We start from the raw sequence: 21,141 nt of genomic DNA, 5'->3' as shown, positions 1-21,141 counted from the left end.
ATGCTTAAAATGGAAATGATCATTTACTGTGAGGTGAGGTGTGGTTGGGGTGTGGACAGTAGTTGTGCTTTTGTAACGTTGAGGTATGGACAGCTACACACTGAGGCTTTGAGCCTCAGTCCTGCCTGTTCACATTTTATTCTGTAAAAACTAAATTTTCACTGCTTTTATGGCCTTTTTAGTGGGGAGAACATAGCTAGGATTTAATGATTTAACAAATCTTTTAAATCCTTTGTCCTCCACAATGCTAAATAGCTGGGAGTCCTCAATCACCATGCTGACCAGGTCTTCATCTATTTGAGATTGTTCTCCTGAGGAAAGACAATAAAGACAAAGCACAAATATAAATATCACACACGTAACTTATAACAGTTGTATAATATTGTTATATCATTTAGTAACATTACTGCATGCCATATCATCATGGCATTTGATGGATCACCTGGTCTTGCTCCACAATCGGTGTTCCTCTTATTCTCATGCAAAGCTCTGTAGTGCCTAAGCATGGATGAGGTGTTGTTGTTATAGCCCAGCTCCCTGGCACATAGCAAACACTTCACCTTGTACAAAAGTACAGACAGCTTAACATAAATTGTATTGCACCATCAGTATCATGAAAATACATCTTCTGTAGAAATTTACATACCTTGTTGGGAGGAATAAAATCAAAATGTTCCCACACAGGGGAGGACATCCTCCTCTTCTTAGCTGGCTCCATTCTCTCCCGACTTTCTCTCCTCACTCTCATAAACCTCCAAACTGTCTCCAAACTCTCACTAACCTCAACTCTCCATCAAACACCCACATTTTGAATGAAGTCTGAGGGGTTTATATCGCTGTCATATCTCGCGGCGAAATTCGAACCACTTCATGAACCAGTCACGTGGTACAGCCGGGCAGCGAGGCTTCGGACGTCATCATTTTCAGCTCCTCCCATAAATGAAGCAAGCCTCGATACGCGCTTCGCGGAAACGCCCCCTCCATTACTGGACACAAGCTTCGAAGCCTCGATACAGAACGTCACATCACTAGTAAAGAGTGTGCGTGTGTGCAGGAGAGGAGCCGAGCAGAGAGAGGTGTTTTTACGTGAAACGGGAGTAAAGTAGTGAACTTAGAGGAGAGAAACGAACTAAAGTATCGATCATAAACCACTACCAACGTCCTGATCGATATCTGCATCGATCTGCCCACCCTTGTCTCCTGGATCGTAGCCGAGATCAGCGTGAACCACGTGGGTCTCTGCTCCCTGATCTGTTTCCTGTGTTTGGAAAGAGTTGCAGCTTCATCGCGGAGTTTCTCTCGGTTTGTGGGCTCATCTAAAGGTAAGCACCGAGCTAACTTTACTGTGAGTTCAGTTCATGTTGAGTTTAGCTCCTGAATGAGGTCTTCTGCTGCTCTCCTCGGTGTCTGTTCACAGTTTATTGTGAACACGTTGAGAGAAGAGTGAGAGAGTGTTTGGAGAAAAACACCAACTAATCATTAGCTCAGCATGCTGGGAGAAGTTGGAGCAGAAAAGTCTTTTCATTGTCCCTGCAGCTGTTTTTCTGCCTGCACCAAACCTCTACAGCCTCGTTTCTATTTAAGTGATAACAGGAAATCAGAGCGATCTGCTGCAGTATCAGGGTCACTATAACTATATTTTCCAGGTGAACATGTGGCCCTGGACCCGTTTTCTAAAGAGATAAGCAGCAAATCCCTCTGGTGTTCTCTCTCTTTTGTTCCTGTGAGATAGTGTCTCTAACCTTGATGCCAGCTCTCTCTCTCTTATTCTTTGCTGACTTTTCAGAGTTGAAGGTTTTTTTGGCTCATCGGCAGCTTTTCTCAGACAATAAGCCTGTGCTGTTAGGTCAGCCTCAGGAGTAAATCAACAGACTGTTGGAAAAGTCACTTAACAACGTTATATTTGACATGAAGTGGTTTGTACTCCGGATAGAAATATTTATGTATCTCTAAATCATGTGCAGTGTAGAAACATCTTTTAGACCACCCAACTGGCAGATCTGTGTACTCTCAGAGTGAGACCAAAGCTCACATGAACTTGCTTCCTGTTTAGAAAGCAGCTGTTAATGAGGCTGAACACCTGCATAAACACAGCTAATTTTTCTTCTTCATTCATTTTCATGTATCATCATGTATATCATTCATGTATTTTGTTTTGTTTTCTCATACATCTCAAGTTCCTCTTTCCTTCCTTTCCATTGTGCCGCTGCAACAAGTGAATTTTTCCTTTGTGGGATTACAATAAAGTTTAATGTCCAGCTGCTGTGGATGAGCACATGAGAGGAACTGAACTCCTACAAAGTCTCATTGTAGTGAGTGTGGCTGCTGTAAAGTGATGAACAGGAAGATGTTACCAAAATCTAACGAAACAGAGATGAAAGCAAACAATGTTAATTGATGAATGGATGCCTTTGTTTGTTGGTTGCAGTTTCCTGCAACTGAGATGACAAACCTTGCCGACCGTTCATACAATACACAAACTTCATATTGGGGAGACAGGTCAGGCTAGGTAGCAAAAATAATGAAATGTGTAACACAGAAGGGCAGATCAGGAGAAAAAAAGAATTTCTGCCCCTACTTCCCCAAAAGGACTCAGCATGAGGAGAAGACAGAAACTCCAGCACTTAAAAGCACAGATATCATCACACCATAACACTATGAAACACAACACAAGCAGCATGGGGGGTATGCCAATGTACACAGCTGCATCTGGGATGCTGCAATCTTGCGACCGCACGTCCTGATGAGCCGCTGTCCACATCTGATGGGAGGAGGTGTTGGATTCGAGGAAGGGAGGGTGATGGTGAGGGCTTATCAGTATCATTGTAAATGTGTGCGAGCGTGTCGGGATGTGTGTCTTGAGTTCAGCCTGAGAAAGTGTCCTTTCGCCTGTTAGGTGACGATCAACAGTCCCCAGCCTACGCGGGTGGCCTTGAGGGATCGGGCAGGAGAGTCAGTTCGTTCCCGTTATCGTATCTCGTGGAAGAATTGTTGTTCTCGTTGGCGTCAACCTTCAAGCATTGTCAGCCTCGGCCTTCAAGCATTCAGCTGGCGCTGTCGGGAGTGGTGGGGTGGCCACATGACAAATGATGGATATGTTGTTTTAGAACAAACAGGTTGCATCAATTTTACAGTTGTTCTTAGCGTCCATCACTGGTCTTCAGGTGTATCTGCCGTTTAAGATTCATCAGCTCCTCCAAGCTCTTTCCCATCTTGGGTTCAGTAAGAACAGACTGATCACTCACAGCTCTTCCCACATTTCCGGTCAAAGCGGCAAGCCTTGTGGGGTTTTGAACAGCAGTCACCGCTTTCTTCCATTTCAGATAAACCAGGGCCAAGCCAGCTCCAATCAGCAAGAGCCCTGTTATCATGGTTCTGAACGGGTAGATGTCTTCAATGTCCTCAATAGACAGTCCTGCTAGGCACACAACGTGCCACTTTTGCCAACCGTCCATCATGTATGCGGCAGGGAACGTCCCTCCAGGACACTCGGGCTCTCCCGAACCCAGGCTTCTCATCGAGAATACATTGTCAATTGCATTAAGGGACCAGTTGATCAAATCCACAGTTCTTCTTCTTTAGGTTTTAGAGAACAAGAGCAAGAATGAGAGGCTCTCAGGGTTAGAGTCAGACGAGACCGGACAAGGATATAGAAGCAGCAGCAGGGAAGATAAGGAGAGGGTGAAAGATGCATCCGCCTCCTTTGAGAGCAGAATATTTAAAAGCATAGAGTATAATAAGACAAATATATTGTGGTGGTTAGTTAATGTGCAGCTCTTGATTTGGGAGAAGAGGAATGTTTTTAATCATGTTGTGGATTGAATGTTGGGTTTGATTTTACTTTGTTTACAGAAGATTTTCAGCTGAATGAAGAAGTTCCGTTCAATTTGATTTTATTTATGTAGCACCAAATCACAACAACAGTTGCCTCAAGGTGTTTTATATTATGAGATAAAGACCCTACACCGGATGACCCCTATGAGCAAGTGCATTGGTGACAGTGGAAAGGAAAAAACTCCCTTTTAACAAGAAGAAATCTCCAGCAAACCAAGCTCAGAGAGGGGCAGCCTTCTGCAGAGACCTGTTGGTGTGAGGAACTGAGAAAGACATGACAAAGACATGCTGTGACAGAGAACCAGAGATTATTAATAACTAGGAGAATGATGGCGGTGCTTCATGGCCCAGCAGTACTTCTCTTAGCTCAAGGCTTGAAGTCTTATCTTGGTCTGTCTCTCTTCCATTGTTGATTCCCTGTTCTTGGAATTTTTGTTGCAACACACTACTTTCTGCAGTAAAATACTGTTCAGCTGGTGCTCATGGGGGTATGGTACCACAGTGTGTTCCAACACTGCTTTTATGCAGACACAGGGGGCTGGAAATGATCCAGAAAAGTTGAAACACTTGTAGGAATTACTGACCAGTAGTGTATATTTTTACTTTTTTTTAATATGCAATTATTTAATACAATTATACTAACACTACTAAAGTCCTGAAACAAATGTGGTGTAATGCACCCCACGCCCCCCTTTAGATTCACCCCTGATGTTCAAAGGCATCACGGTCATATAATGTAGGGCTGCTGTTGTCAGCCTTCAGCAAGCCTCCTGATTTAAACACTATCAAACCAAGTTAACAATTCATCTGCAAACTTTATTTCAAAAGTGGGGACTGCATGGGTTTAATGTAAAATTTTATTATCATGTGCTAGTAGATCTGTTTCATTGCATGTCTGTATTTAGTCACAAATATGAGTAAAACAGTCACGAAACTGTAGAAGAATTTTTTCATTGTATGCTAACATACACCCTTCCTTGTCCTATGCATATGTTATGCCCTTATGTTAACCCCGCGGACCCCTGCATGTAGCAGAAGTGAAGGCATGTAGGAGACTGCCAGTGAATGAAGTATCCTGCTTGTACAGCGCTCCAGCAGTGTGACTTGTTTAATTTAATGCACTAAATTTCCGCAACGAAGCGCTTACATGTCGACAACTGAGAGCCACAGTGTTAAAGTAGTCATGGAAGCAATTTTTTTTTATGAACAAATTACTTGATGAATCGCTGCAGCTCTAGTGGAATCCTAATAAAGATCTGTTTTGTGTCCCAGCTGATCACCGCTGAGCAGCAGAGGAACATTTTCAGCCACTTGGACTCAGCTCAGTCACGATGGATTCAACACAAAAGGTGAGGAAGAAACTGTGTGGACTTTATCAGCTGCTGCTGTGTGATTAGCATTATAACTGGCACCAGATTTAGCCTTGTTCCTACATGCATTACTGAAATTCAAGCAACAAGACTTGTAAAGATGAAACACATGTTCTGTTAATCAGTTTTATATTAAAGCCACAATTCTTAATATAAGAAATTTTCCAATACACAATTTTCTTCTGTAATGTTATTTTCATTGTGGTTCTCACATCTCACATTCCTGTGCATTACTTTACAAGACATTACACTCAGACTTGCAAGAGTTTAAAACAAAGCAATTACTGGAGAGCCCGTCACTATTCCCTCAACTAGGCTAGAAGCTCATTTATCTGATGAGCCTTTAAAGACGTGCACAGCTGGATGTCATCGGCATAAAATTGAGAAAGGCAAGAAAAAGAAGTGTCAGTACAAGTGGGACACATGGGTCAAAGGAAAGACAGTGTACAGGAAATAGTGGGGCAAAGAAAGGCAACTGGAAGAAATTAAGTAGTCAAATTATCTAGGATTCGATTAGGCAATACAGGGTTAAAATCAGCCATGTAACTTATAGGAAAGCATATGCCGTATAAGTTTTTAAATAAACTGCATGTTGTTGTATTTAGTTCATTATGTGTAAAGTGCGTCTTGCGTTACCCTGGCTTTGACGTTTATGTATAAAGACAGCTTGATCATTATGTATCAGGTTAGTAGTATTTTTTCCATTCGTTTTGTCACAATGGATGTATAGATACAGTAAGCTACATAAAGTACAGAAATTGGCCTTAGGACCCACATTCTTTCTTATCCTTGGCCTTCTTCGGTATGAGAGATATAATTGCTTCTTTCCAGGTAGGTGGGATTTGTGTCTTTTCAAGTGCCCAATTGAATCAGAATCAGAATACTTTATTAATCCCGAAGGAAATTAGGGTTACAGCAGGCAGCACGCTAATGGCGCATGCGCACTTACAAAGGAACCTTCTGACCAACTTCACACAAACATCACATTGGGGAGACACGTCAGAAAGGTAGGCTGATAGGAAAAAAACAACAAAAATACATAACATGAGGTAAGAGGAGGAGAAAAAAACTCCACTCAGACTGAGCTCCTAGTGGGAGAACAGTTTGATAACAGAAAAAACACCTCAGCACAAAAGCACAAGACTATCAATACACCATAGAAACACAAGACAAGCAACAGGGGCGGGTAAAGGGTGAGAGAGAGCCGGTGTAGACAGCGCATCCGGTCTCCGCATGAAGTAATGGAGCTTTTTACTTTAGTGCGAACAGCTCATATGAATTTCAAAGCAGTTCTACAGTCCAACACTGGTCTCTCAATCTCCCGTTGGAGAGCCGCGAGCTTCGCCATACTTGCGTTCTGTGATGTTGTCATTTCTTGTGCTCAAGGAGCCGATTCTGAGAACCCACGGCAGTGTGCCTCCCCGAGATGTCATCCAATTTGCGCCCAGAGATGTTATTCCGGGCTAGCCCTTCCGAGATGTATCCAGTCTGCAGTCAGAGATCTTATTCAAGTATTCACAGCAGCCGTAGCCTCTCCAAGATCTTATCCGTGCTGCACTCAATCAGCCCATTTTGAGAAACTCACGCCTCTCCCATCGTTCCAATCCCAGCGGGCAGCCTTGTGGGGGTTTGAACAGCCGGTTCCGCTTTCTTAATTCTTCGATAAGTCAGGGCCAAGCCAGCTCCGATCAGCCAGAACCCTGTTACCATGGTTCCAAATAGGTAGATATCTTCAGCACTCAGGCTCACCCAAGCCCAGACTTCTCGTTGAGAAAGGGGTGTCAATTGCATTCAGAGACCAGTTGATCAAATCCATAATTCCTCTTTTAGGTTTAGAAACAGACTGTGAGAAAGTGTTCCAGGAAAAGTAAAAACACAAGACAAGACAAGGACATAAGAAGCAAAGCAGGGAAGATAAGGGCAGGAGAGGAGGAAAGTGCGACCGCCTTCGCTGAGAGCCAAACTTCTTTTGGCTCTCAGCGAAGGCGAAGATTGCATGTTTTTCTCAGTATAGGAATAAGATCCTCTTTGAATGCTTCATACAGGGAGTGCAGAATTATTAGGCAAATGAGTATTTTGTCCACATCATCCTCTTCATGCATGTTGTCTTACTCCAAGCTGTATAGGCTTGAAAGCCTACTACCAATTAAGCATATTAGGTGATGTGCATCTCTGTAATGAGAAGGGGTGTGGTCTAATGACATCAACACCCTATATCAGGTGTGCATAATTATTAGGCAATGTCCTTTCCTTTGGCAAAATGGGTCAAAAGAAGGACTCGACAGGCTCAGAAAAGTCAAAAATAGTGAGATATCTTGCAGAGGGATGCAGCAGTCTCAAAATTGCAAAGCTTCTGAAGCGTGATCATCGAACAATCAAGCGTTTCATTCAAAATAGTCAACAGGGTCGCAAGAAGCGTGTGGAAAAACCAAGGTGCAAAGTAACTGCCCATGAACTGAGAAAAGTCAAGCGTGCAGCTGCCAAGATGCCACTTGCCACCAGTTTGGCCATATTTCAGAGCTGCAACATCACTGGAGTGCCCAAAAGCACAAGGTGTGCAATACTCAGAGACATGGCCAAGGTAAGAAAGGCTGAAAGACGACCACCACTGAACAAGACACACAAGCTGAAACGTCAAGACTGGGCCAAGAAATATCTCAAGACTGGTTTTTCTAAGGTTTTATGGACTGATGAAATGAGAGTGAGTCTTGATGGGCCAGATGGATGGGCCCGTGGCTGGATTGGTAAAGGGCAGAGAGCTCCAGTCCCACTCAGACGCCAGCAAGGTGGAGGTGGAGTACTGGTTTGGGCTGGTATCATCAAAGATGAGCTTGTGGGGCCTTTTCGGGTTGAGGATGGAGTCAAGCTCAACTCCCAGTCCTACTGCCAGTTTCTGGAAGACACCTTCTTCAAGCAGTGGTACAGGAAGAAGTCTGCATCCTTCAAGAAAAACATGATTTTCATGCAGGACAATGCTCCATCACACGTGTCCAAGTACTCCACAGCGTGGCTGCAAGAAAGGGTATAAAAGAAGAAGAACTAATGACATGGCCTCCTTGTTCACCTGATCTGAACCCCATTGAGAACCTGTGGTCCATCATCAAATGTGAGATTTACAAGGAGGGAAAACAGTACACCTCTCTGAACAGTGTCTGGGAGGCTGTGGTTGCTGCTGCACGCAATGTTGATGGTGAACAGATCAAAACACTGACAGAATCCATGGATGGCAGGCTTTTGAGTGTCCTTGCAAAGAAAGGTGGCTATATTGGTCGCTGATTTGTTTTTGTTTTGTTTTTGAATGTGGAGATGTTGTATTGGTTTCACTGGTAAAAATAAATAATTGAAATGGGTATATATTTGTTTTTTGTTAAGTTGCCTAATAATTATGCACAGTAATAGTCACCTGCACACACAGATATCCCCCTAAAATAGCTAAAACTAAAAACTAACTAAAAACTACTTCCAAAAACATTCAGCTTTGATATTAATGAGTTTTTTGGGTTCATTGAGAACATGGTTGTTGTTCAATAATAAAATTATTCCTCAAAAATACAATTTGCCTAATAATTCTGCACTCCCTGTAGAATTCAGATGTGAACTCATGACTTCCTGGCGATTTATTAGCTTTCAGGTTTCTCATGGCATTTTCTAACTCCTTTACCATTATTTCAGAGGCTAGTTGTTTATTCTGGTCTTCATTCATGACAGGTAAATTGAGAGTTTCAAGAACATTTTACACTATCGTTTGTTTAGTGGTGTTGCAAAATAAACTGTTTACGGCAATATTTTTTCATCATTGTTCCCCCTGTCCAAATCACGGACAAACAGGATCCCACAGTTGTTTATGTTTTGAACCCATTTTGCACAGAGAGGCATTTTTGAAAAATGTATTGATAACTATGTTGAAAACAACTACATGTAAGATAATGACACAGTGACGCTTCTGCCTTTCTACACGGAGGGACAGTAACTGCGTGTTTATGTGTGAGTGTGTAAAACCTGAAGATAGTGAGATTAACAGTATTTTGTCTCTATCTGCCATTGTAGAAAGTCATGAATGAAGTTTGAAAACAAAATATGTGTGTGTGGTTGGAGGATGTGTTTTTTTTTTTTTTTTGTTTGTTTGTTTGTTTTTTGTGAAGATTTGTGTTGTCAAACAAAGGGGGGCCTAGCAAAAAAAAAGTTTGGGAACCATTGCTTTAGACGGACAAATCATTAACTCTATTATCTTCATGTAAGAAGACAAAGGTACTGCCATGTGGAATATATATATGTTAGATAAAAGTGAAATCAGATCCATGGACACCCTTTTGATCCTCTACCTAATCGTAAAAGGTCATGGGTCACAACCAGCCAAGGTTTTGGTGAAGGTGTGATTACATAGAGTATCAATACAGCGTCCATGGGAACACTCCCATAGGGCTTAAAATCTGGGACTCTCCACCAGTTACTCTTAGAACTGAAGAAGCTTCTCGGATGAGAGGTGAAACGTCTTCAAGGAAACTTAAAGAAGTCCAGACGCTTTTCTTTGCAAGCTCCTTTGACTACGATGACCTGGATGATTGAGAGCCTTCACAGACATATTGTCCTCTTTCTTTTGATCTAGTCACTGTTTCTGTATTTAAATATTTTAGGGAATCATCTAAAATTCTAGTGGCAGTTGGCATCTTCAAAAGTGTTAATGGAGGGAGGTTCAGTTTGTTTGAGGACTGCATTTCACTCACTGCCTCTGTATCTCCGTCACTGCAGGACCAACATGGAGAGAGAAGTCAGTGCTCTCAAGAGGCCGACAAACTTCACAGAAATAAGGCGGAGGAAACATACAGCTGTGACGAGTGTGGGAAGGAGTTTATTGGGCAGTCTAACCTGAAATGTCATCAACTCATCCACACTGAAGAGAGACAATTTAGCTGTGACTTGTGTGGAAAATCTTTTACTAAGCCTGAACACTTAAAAACACACCAACTCATACACTGCAAAGTTAAAGCGCTCAGCTGCGATCAGTGCGGCAGAGTTTTCACTCAGTGTAGCAGCTCAACGATGTATCAAGTTACCCACCCTGGAATTAAGGTGGAGGACTGTGACATGTGTGGAAAAACTTTCAGCCAGTTAGGATACCAAAATATACAACTACCCACTCACACTCTACATGGTGATTACTACTGTGATCAATGCGGCAAAAAGTGCGCAACAGACACAGAATTGCACCACCACCTGTTTACACACACTATGGAGAGACCTTATAAATGTGACCTGTGTAATAAGGCTTTTACAACTCTACGGTTCCTGAAAAAACACCAACAGATCCACACCAGAAAGAAACTCTACAAGTGCAGTTACTGTGAGGTATGTATTTTCCTCGTTTATTTATTTTGACCTTAATTGACAGGACAGAAAAAAAAGTGCAGTTACTGTGAGGTATGTATTTTCCTCGTTTATTTATTTTGACCTTAATTGACAGGACAGAAAGAAAACAAGGAAATGACGAACAGGAAACTGTTTTGAAAAATTCTAGAAAATAAACTGTTTGCCTGTTAGGGATTATACTGCATATAACGGCAGTGCTGGGCAGTTCATCAATTCTAATGTGCTATTTATTAATTCTTGCAAAAATGTTGAAGGAATTCCCCGACTTACACTGTGTTTGTGTCTTTGTTTAGAAGCAGAGCGACACAGATGGATCCAGTTCTCAACCCTGTGAGCACTGTGGTGGTGGGAAAGCGTTTCGTTGTGACCTTTGTGGAAAAACTTTCAATCAGCAGCGGTGCCTAAAATTACATCAGCGTAGACACACTGGAGATAAAATGAACTACTGCAAAGAATGTGGGAAAGGCTTCCCCACACCGAGTGAATTAAAAATACATGAACTCTGTCACAGTGGGGTTAAAAAGCACCTCTGTGACCAGTGTGGGTCATCCTTCACCACTGCATGTGACCTTAGAAAGCATAAACGAGTCCACACAGGAGAGAAACCATACAAGTGCAGATACTGTGACAAGAGCTTTTCACAATCAAGTAATCGTAACCTTCATGAACGTACACACGTTAAAGGGAGCTACAGCTGTGACCAGTGTGACAAAAGCTTCATGAATCTCAGTTCATACTCCAAACACAAACGATCCCACGCTGTAAATAAACTGTTTCACTGTTACCAATGTGCAAAAACATTCACTTCATTATCTGCTCTGTGCAAACATCAGCGTGATCATGCAGGACTGTGATCACTGGATCACAATGGATCTGAAGAGACAGAAAGATCCTCTTCTGGTTTCAGGGTCAGACTTAAAAACCTTGAGATCAGGCTCCACAGAGTTCAGCTGGAATCTCCTGTAGAGAGTGCAGCTGATGTCACACTTGGATCTGATGAGGTAGCTCTGATTTCTGGACCTGCAGTGAATAATCCTGGATGTTATTTAGGAAGTTGCAAGTATAGATGTGCACATCAAGTTTTTTTTCCCTTTGAGGGATTTTAATATTCTAAAATGTTATCCCTGTTACATTTTAATCTTTGTTCTCTTAGGATATAAAAGTTATAGGAATACATTTTATTTTATATTACCAAACTGGTATGTTTCTAAACTGCAGATGTGCATAGAAACATTATTTTTTTTACATTTCATTTTAACTTCTTGCTTTTTTCCCCAAATCTAACTTTTTTTCTGAGGCAACAACAACCGCTGTGACTTTGTGTCCAGAAAAAAGAAACTCAAGATAAACTGGTGCTGGGCTGTACTTCCATGTAATACCAGTTTGTACCAGAAGGTGGAGCAGTGAGTCAGTGTAACCATTATTTAATCAGTCAAAGAACACATTCTTATAGAGATTGAAAATGTGACGTCATTCACGGGTAAAACCGCAAAGAATTCTGGGAACTCGTGGCAAGCGGTACTAGCGCACGCAGGCTTTCAAATGAAATCAGTCACACAGCGATAAAAAGAAACACAAAAATGTCAAGAAGCTGTTGTATTATTAACTGCAATAGCCGGTCGCATGACAGCCACGGGAAGCCGACGGGTAAAGAGATCGGTTGTTATCGGATTACGTCGTTGAAGAGAAATTGTTCGAGCCATGTTTCTGAAGTAACAAAGACGCGACTGGATTGCAGCCATTCAAAGACCAATTATAACGTCCCAGAACACTCCAGCTCACAGGTTAGTCTGCTCCAAGCATTTACACAAAGGTCAGTCTGCTGTTGTAGTTAATGTGTCATTTTTCATAACATAATTGGTGATATAGGTTACAAGCAAGTCTGGCGCTGAACAGAAATTGTCGCGCTATGCTCCTTTATTTATTGTGCATAAATAGTGAATTGTCCTGACACAATATTGTGTTTCGCTTCTGTACATTGACAAAAACATTTACTTTTATACACAGGATAAAACTGTTGTTTTGTATCACTAATTGCCCAGTACGATTACAGCATACAATATTATTGTCACTGCTACATTTCTGTGATGGGTACCAGAAATTATTTCCACTACTAATTAATTACCATTGAGCTCAAAGGTCCTATTAATAAACGGTTAACGAATGTGTATTTATGAAGAAGATTTGTGAGACTGGTAAACTTATGATACGTACGATGGTCTTTACTTTCTACACGGTGCATTTCAAGGTCCTGCACCCATCCGTCGGTAAACTGTACCTGGGCTTGTTGCAGTGACCTGAAGTTACTAAACTTCATGAGTGTATGCACTCACTCCAAGAACCGTATGATTATAAATATGAGCGTGGTGAAAGTTGGGCAGCACGCTAACGTATTTTGTCCCTCTGTGTGCTCGTAAGGGTCTGACACTTTCACTGGTTTGATTTTTTCCTCGTATCTTATCTTTGACTTTTCATGAAGTCTGTCTTTGTACAGACCGGCATTGTTCTCCTTCGTTTTGTGCATACCTTTTTGGGGGGCAAAGAAAAAGCAAGAATTTATTGGAACCGGAGAATGAACGTTTTGCGGTGCTGCAAATGCTTGCATTTGATGCGGTACTTGGATTGTTTTGCCACGAGTTACCGGCATGCAATGCGCGAAAGTCATGTGGTCTGTCAATCTCTATAGGGCTTTGGAGTTGACGTAATGCCGCAATGCATTGTGGGAGCACGGCGCCATTTGAGAAGGCCACGAATCAAAACAAACACACTGTGTTGGAAGGACGACTGCCAGAACCATGCTTAAAATCAGCTCAAAAGTCAAATGACTGTATCGAGAGCGATTGAGCCCGGCGCCAAGAGACTGTACTTGGAAACAATAGCATGCATCGGTTGTGGACCCGTATAAAATACGGCAGTGGAGTAGAAACCCTGGAGACCTTCCACCATTGTCCTACCCTAATACCTTGTCGTACCTTGTCTGTGGAGTCAGCGCATCATTTTTGGAATTATAAATCCCTGGAGGTGCACATCTAATTCACAGACGGTTGGGTACAAGATTTGGCCATTTTTAAGCCTCCACGTTGTGAGTAGGTTGACTATATGACCAAGATACAGCCAGAGGTCACACATAACATTGACTTCTCCTCAGCAGCTGCCCCAAAAATTGCTCTAGATGAGAACATAAACACACCGCCTGCACTGAAAGGCAAAAGGAGCCGTCTGCAAAAAAGGCAAATTCCACCTGCTAGTCTGGAGGAGTTGTCACCGATAAGCTACTCCACAAACAGAACATAATTCTGCTGGATCACACATTAGGATGTTTGAGCCTATAAAGAGCAATATGAACATACTGAAATGAAAATGTCGGGAGCACATCAACAAAAAATAATGGCAGAAAACTCAATATCAGCTCGTCTCACCGCTGCTATCAAAGCCTGACGTCTTCGTTTGGTAACATACATGAGATCCCTCACGTTGCTTCCAGCAGGGGAAACGATAAAAAGATTATTCCTTATTCCCTTCCCAATCGTGCAATATAACATTGCAACCGACAACACAGCAAGTGCGAGCCATAGCTGATGTTTCCATGTGCTGTTGCTCCTGTAGCCCTTTGTTTGGCCTACTAACATGGCGGCTCAACCCAAAATCGTGGCCACGCCCCCTCCCGTGACGTCAACTCCAAAGCCCTATTCACAGTTGCAGCAAAAAATTGTTAAAAGTAAAAAACAGCAGCACACATCAGGACCATTTTAAAAGATTACAGATTACTTCTTTTTTTTTGTTAAAGTTAATTCAAATTCTATTTAACTTCTACTTTTGGCTCCTCCTTTCATTTGAGTGTATTTACTGTATCCCTGAAGTCCAAACGTTGTTTTATGATCCACATGTTCAGGAGCTGTAAATTTCTGCTTGTTGATTTTAAGTTTGTATTGTCAAAGCATTAGTTAAATTTGATTAATTCTGTGTAAAGTTCTTGTTATTAAACAGTTCGGTGTGAAAATAAACAACTGGTCTCACAACAAATAGCTGGAGTCATGATTTTAGATTCAAACTAATTTAACTGTTTTCAGTGGCACAGGTGGAGGTTTATTCAGGGGAGGAGATTTGGCTGTTCTCCACTCCACTCCACTCCACAATGCTAAAAGGATGAGGTTTCCTTCAAACGTGCAATTAAAATGTGTTCAAACAAACTACTGTAATGAATGTGGGAGAGGCTTAGGTTGATTTAATAATCATTAAATGAGAAGTCTGGAGAGCAGAAAATCCTGGTGGGATGGGAGTCTCAGCTGTACTAATATTGCCACACTAACATGCTTAAACTACAGTAGCTGCTTTTGGCTGTTCCCTTGTTCCACAGATTTCTTTGGGTAGCTTTTATTTTTAATGCCGGATGCTCTCCCTGAAGCACATCCAAAGGCATTTGTCTCTTTCCTCAGTGGAAACAGTGATCTTCTGATGTGTGAACTATTATGGCATTGGAACCACCAGAAATACACTCACGGAAAAATGTATCACCATTCAAAGTGTGTTAGCCTGCTGACCTCCAAAAGTTGATTCTGTTCATCTGGATGTTTTCAGTGGGAGAAACGTTTCGTCATTCATCCAGGTGACTTCTTCAGTCTCAGCTGACTGCAGGTTTCCCCAAATCTTATAAACAGTACATTTGCATAATGACTGAAACCAATCATTATGCATAGTCATTATAAGATTGGGAAAACCTGCAGTCAGCTGAGACTGAAGAAGTCACCTGGATGAATGACGAAACGTTTCTCCCACTGAAAACGCTGCGTCCAGATGAACAGAATCAACCTTTGGAGATTTACTTTCCTGGATGATTGGGAATGCATCAAGACGTTAGCCTGCTGACATTAATATGTGTCAAAGCACTACGTATGGAAGCAATTTTCACACGGTATTCCTTAGATTATCTCAGAGGTTACATTCTGGGACCCCTGTGATTGGTGAAAATCTACATAGTAGAAACCAGATCTTTATTTTATTATTATTATTTTTTATAGATAGTAAGCCATGAAAACCCTCCCCACTTTCTTACACACCCGATTATAACCCTGTTAAATTTTTTGGCAAGGGAAATTTTCTTTTTTCTGCAAAAATAATGGAAAAATTAATGCCTTTAGGCCACAGAAATCTACATTATTAAATTCCTTTAAATTACATTATTGTATTTGCTCATTTAGTTATGCAGTAGTTTATTTTGTCTTTTTATTTGTCCTTTCTGTTTTATTGAAACCACTTTATAGAAAGTTACATCGGTTACAATGAACTGTACATACAACCAGTAGCGGTTTTTGATACGGGCGACATGGGCGGTTGCCCGGGGCGGCATCACGGGCATCGGCAAACAAAAAAAAAGGCACGATCGGTTTGCTGAGAGGAAGGGCGCCCTCCCTTTGCGAGGTGCGCCTGCTGCTTGCGGCACAGGGGGGAGAGGGCAGGGCGACGACGATTCTCTGGCTGGCTGGAGCGGCATCTAATAACCAACTTGCAAAATAAAACAAAATAAAAACAAACCAACAGACACAAAAACACCAGACATCATGATACAAACTTATAATTTGCACCGATGGGTTTTCAAAGTTCTATAAAGTGAGCGCGAGAGCCCTCGGTCATCTCTGCTACATACAGTCCAGTATATACGGGACGACGAGGTTTCAGTTACAGCAGTGCCGGAAAACAAACAATAAATATAAGAAGAGTAAGAAAGCAAATATACACTTTATTACCAGGGGTAAAGGGATCAAAAACAATTTGTAATTTACAGTTTGATTCTTAAAGTCTCACACACAACACATCGAAAGGGGAGGGGGCCCGGCTGCTTCCAAGTAGAGCACATTTCATTTATAATGTTGTAAATCCAAGCCCATTATGGATTCATGATTTGAATCCTGGGTTGTGCGAAATCCCAGAAATAAACCTTAGACAAAGGGAGTGTTCGCCCAGGGCACCAAACAGGCTAGGACGGCCACTGCATACAACACAGCAGTTTTAAGAATATTTAACAAGAGCAAGTTTCATTTCGCCCTGGTTTCACAGCCACACTTGGGCACATATTTACCAAAATGCAGCAAACCTTAACTTATCCAGCATCGTTACACGTTCACCCTCACGTGGAAGAAGTAATCTGATTGGCATTGTGGTATGTAGCATTTTGAGGAAGTAATCGGTAAATGATAAACTACTGATTACTTGCTTGACTTGAATTCTCAGGTGGGCAATAGCTCTCGTTTCTTCAACGTCCCTGGCATCAAGTTGACAGAAGCCTTTTTTAAATGCAGGGATCTTAACGCAGCTCTTCGTCTGTCACTTCTTCACGGGGCCCTCCTTCAGACTCTGCAGCTCCATTACGAAAGCCTGTAAGATACAATATGTGCATACACATAAAGCGTGTTCACTTGTCCTGTACGTCTCAGCTTTTGCTCTTCTCTTCTCTCTGGTCTCTCGCTTCACTAAAGGGGAAAAAGGTTGTCATTAGTTCAAATGCCACCAGCTCTGTCCTCACCTGCCTTCCCGGCACCGCCCCCACCCATCACTGCACCACTCCTCCCCTGCAGCTGAGTCAGGGACCACACCTCCGTCACAGCCTTCAAGCGCACATTCACATGACTCTCTGCTATTCAAAACACAGTTTGTTTGATGTAATATTCAACACTGAACTGTAAATTTAGTCTTTTTCAAGGAAGCAATTTTATTCTTTTATTTTCAAAAAAGCCATATTTTTATACATCTACTGCAACACACATGAGCTTTAAGACCTGGACAAGTTTGAAACCTTTTGTCCTCCACAGTGGAAAATGGCTGAAAGTTCCAACTCCTACTTTGATAAATTTTTCACTCAGCTTTGACGTCTCCAATATCACTGAGATGCAGTCAGATGCACATTTTATGTTTTCGCTTGTTTCTTCACTTTTCCCCGTCTCTCTGTGTTCTGGCCTGTAACATTACAGAACATCTGCCCCGCTTCCTTCAGTCACATGATGGTATGATCCCAGCCCTGCTGAGAATTCATGCCTCCAATAAAATAATTAATGTAACACTTCAGTGGGACGAATGTGTTATTTTTAATGTCTGCATTTAGTTTATAAATAATCAATCTGCTCAAGTAACAACAATGATGACGACCAACACTTTGAAATGAAACTTTACTCTCAGCACTAAATGAGCGACCTGGATGTTCTGTGCCTTTCAGAAAGGACTCTGTCAGTGACCTCTGACCTCTGTGCGGGGGTGTGTCTGAAGGATTTCCCTCCTCACTGACTTTCTTTTGCTGCTCTTCTTTGTGTCTTTATAAACTGGTGGTGTTGCCACAGCAGAAACTTTTCTTCACACACACAGCTGTGAAATATCTCCACATGCTGCCCCTCTTTCTCACTCTCTGCAGCCAAAATGTATTTTCTTCAGGGCAGCCGAGTCACGTGATCGCACCGGACGAATCAAAGCAGATCAGGAAGAAGGGGGCGGAGCAAAGTGTGTGCGCAGGAGAGGAGTCGAGCAGAGAGAGCTGCTTTGTCATGAAACGGGAGAAAAGTAGTGAACTTAGAGGAGAGAAACAAACTAAAGTATCGATCATAAACCACTACCAACGTCCTGATCGATATCTGCATCGATCTGCCCACCCTTGTCTCCTGGATCGTAGCTGAGATCAGCGTGAACCACGTGGGTCTCTGCTCCCTGATCTGTTTCCTGTGTTTGGAAAGAGTTGCAGCTTCATCGCGGAGTTTCTCTCGGTTTGTGGGCTCATCTAAAGGTAAGCACCGAGCTAACTTTACTGTGAGTTCAGTTCATGTTGAGTTTAGCTCCTGAATGAGGTCTTCTGCTGCTCTCCTCGGTGTCTGTTCACAGTTTATTGTGAACACGTTGAGAGAAGAGTGAGAGAGTGTTTGGAGAAAAACACCAACTAATCATTAGCTCAGCATGCTGGGAGAAGTTGGAGCAGAAAAGTCTTTTCATTGTCCCTGCAGCTGTTTTTCTGCCTGCACCAAACCTCTACAGCCTCGTTTCTATTTAAGTGATAACAGGAAGTCAGAGCGATCTGCTGCAGTATCAGGGTCACTATAACTTTATTGTCCAGCTACTGTGGATGAACACATGAGAGGCAGTGAGCGATAAAATAAAATAAGAAAAGTTATAAATTGACATGGGTGAGAGTTGTTTATACAGACATTGTGGAAGGCAGCATGCAGGAATGAGGGAGTAAGTAGGGCGAATATCAGCAGCCTTTACAGACAGTTGCATCAGTCACCAGAGATGGGCAGTTACAAGTAATGTGTTACTGTAATCCGATAACTTTTTTTCAAGTTATTTTAAATGTTAAACAAATTTCTTCCAGTCAGTGAATGTTGCATATAATTAAATTTTGCTCAATGCATAAAGTTAAAAGATTAAAATTAATAAAACAAATTTTAAAAAGAGACTTTTCCACTTGATGACATTATATATGATGGACTCGCTGTCGCTTTATCACCTATTCAGGGTGTAAATCATGTTTTTAAAAAGTAACTAAATAACTAATTACTGACAAAAAATAAGTAATCAGTAAAGTAACGGGATTACTTTTGGTGGGAAGTAATCATTAATTAGTTACTGATTACTTTTTCAAGTAATTTGACCAACACTGGTTTTCACAAAAGAGAGTTTTAGTTTGTGCCTGCTTGCAGGGATCAAGTCTGACATTTAGTCTGAGTAGATTTGAACTTTCCTTCTTCATTGTTTCCATCTTGCTTTGACTGCAGCTGTAACAACACTGATTCCAGCAGGGTTTGTAAAAAGCATTTTGACAGACACACAAAGCTGGACAGCTTTTGTTCTGAGGGTTTGGAGAGAGCCTGTCTGTGTGTCTGCATTCACTTTGTTCCTCTAACAGAAAATCAATGTGCAGATGTTGATTCCTGCAGTGACTGTTGTTCCTCAGCCTGTAGAAACCATCCTGCAGCTGCTGGAACAAATGAATCTTCTAAATGTTGCTTTCTCTGGTTTGTGTTTGCTCTGCTTCTTTTTGTCAGAGATCAAATACATAAAAATATTCTTTTGTGTCCCAGCTGATCAGCAGGAGGAGAATCTGACGGAGGAACATTTTCAGCCATTTGGACTCAGCTCAGCCACTACAGAGGAAACAATGAGCTCAACACAGATGGTGAGAAAAACATCTGTTACACTGTTATTGAAACTGTGCACAGCTGGTTGTTAACAGCAGCTTTATCTTTTCCATCCTGGGCTCCTCCACACATACAGAAGCTACATTCACAAATAAAAACCACAGGAGTTACAAGAAAGCACAAAGATCATATTTTATCAGGACACTGAAATAAAATATAATCAGCTGCACTTATAATTTTTTCAGATGGTATATTTTTTTCCCAATGAGCAAAACAATTTCCTCATTGTCATTTTGATTACAGACGCAGTTTCAGTTTGTTCCACGACTGCATTTCACTCACTGCCTCTGTTTGTATCTCTGTCACTGCAGGACCAACATGGAGCGAGACGTCAGCGCTCTCAGGAGGCCGACAAACCTCACAGAAGAAAGGGAGAGAAGAAATACAGCTGTGATGAGTGTGGGAAGAATTTTACTCTGAAGTCTGAGCTAAAACATCATCTGTTCATCCACACTGGGGAGAAACCATTCATCTGTGACTTGTGTGGAAAGTCTTTTAGACAGCCTGCAAACTTAAAAAAACACCAAGTCACCCACACTGGAGTTAAAGCGTACAGCTGTGATCAGTGTGGCAAAGCTTTTACTGTCAGAGGCAACTTACGGCGTCATCAAGTTACCCACTCTGAAACTAAGGCGTACAGCTGCGACATTTGTGGGAAAACTTTCACTCATCTAACATACCGAAATACTCACCTACGCATCCACACCAGGCAAGATGTTTACTGCTGCGATCAGTGTTTGAAACCGTTTGTGACATACTATGAATTACAGCAGCACATGTTTACCCACACTGAGGAGAGACCTTATAAATGTGACCTGTGTGAGAAGGCTTTTAAAGAGCCAAATTCCCTGAGAAGACACGAACAGATCCACAGCAGAAAGAAACTCTACAAGTGCAGTTACTGTGAGGTTTGTATTTATATTTCTATCTTGTCATTTTCAGCTGACTGTTCGGAACAACTCTGCTCATTCAGTTGTTAGTATGTTGGCAATTCTCCTGCATGTGAAGGCAGCGCTGCGTGAGTTTCAGCTCTTATTTCATTGCTCAGCTTAGTTCTCCACACTCTGGACTCTCTGCTCGGTTCAGCTGGTTTTCCTGCTGCTCTGTAAAGTCAGCAACTCGCCCAGTCCTCCATGTGTGATGTCTTGTGAACCTTAATGTTCCATCCATGACCTGTTCAACCTGCAGTAATTACTCATTAACATCTAACTTCAGTCTGCTACCTGCTATGGTAAAGACAACAGATGGCAGATGCCACCAGTATACCCTCCTCACTGGTCGCTTTGCCCGCTTCAGCATCATCACAGTCAGTTTTATTTATGACACCATTAGGGTGCAGGAAGCTGCTACAGTTTTGTCCTGAGCAATAGGTATCACCACTCAGACAACACCACATG

General features: G+C 42.0%; 1 protein-coding gene across 7 annotated transcripts in view; it reads left to right on the top strand.

The window, feature by feature from the left end:
- Positions 1 to 21,141, top strand: part of LOC101471554 (uncharacterized) — a 291,948-nt gene that overhangs the window by 11,663 nt on the left and 259,144 nt on the right. Inside the window, exons 1-4 of one of the 7 annotated variants that reach the window (XM_076888557.1) lie at positions 1,030 to 1,322; positions 5,107 to 5,183; positions 9,954 to 10,550; positions 10,868 to 12,388. The exons of 2 other annotated variants lie outside the window; for them this stretch is intronic. In XM_076888557.1, the coding sequence (XP_076744672.1) occupies positions 5,166 to 5,183; positions 9,954 to 10,550; positions 10,868 to 11,425 (1,173 nt within the window). In that variant the 5' untranslated portion in view covers positions 1,030 to 1,322; positions 5,107 to 5,165 and the 3' untranslated portion in view covers positions 11,426 to 12,388. Of the gene's footprint in view, positions 1 to 1,029; positions 1,323 to 5,106; positions 5,184 to 9,953; positions 10,551 to 10,864; positions 12,389 to 18,052; positions 18,337 to 19,627; positions 19,723 to 20,055; positions 20,653 to 21,141 lie in introns of those variants that run through there. 4 more of the 7 variants (XM_076888555.1, XM_076888556.1, XM_076888554.1 and 1 more) reach the window with 4 other exon arrangements.

This window comes from Maylandia zebra, linkage group LG9, assembly GCF_041146795.1.
Source record: "Maylandia zebra isolate NMK-2024a linkage group LG9, Mzebra_GT3a, whole genome shotgun sequence".
NCBI classification, from domain to species: domain Eukaryota; kingdom Metazoa; phylum Chordata; class Actinopteri; order Cichliformes; family Cichlidae; genus Maylandia; species Maylandia zebra.
The sequence above is the reverse complement of the archived record's forward strand: the minus strand, read 5'-3'. Positions and strand labels throughout refer to the sequence as shown.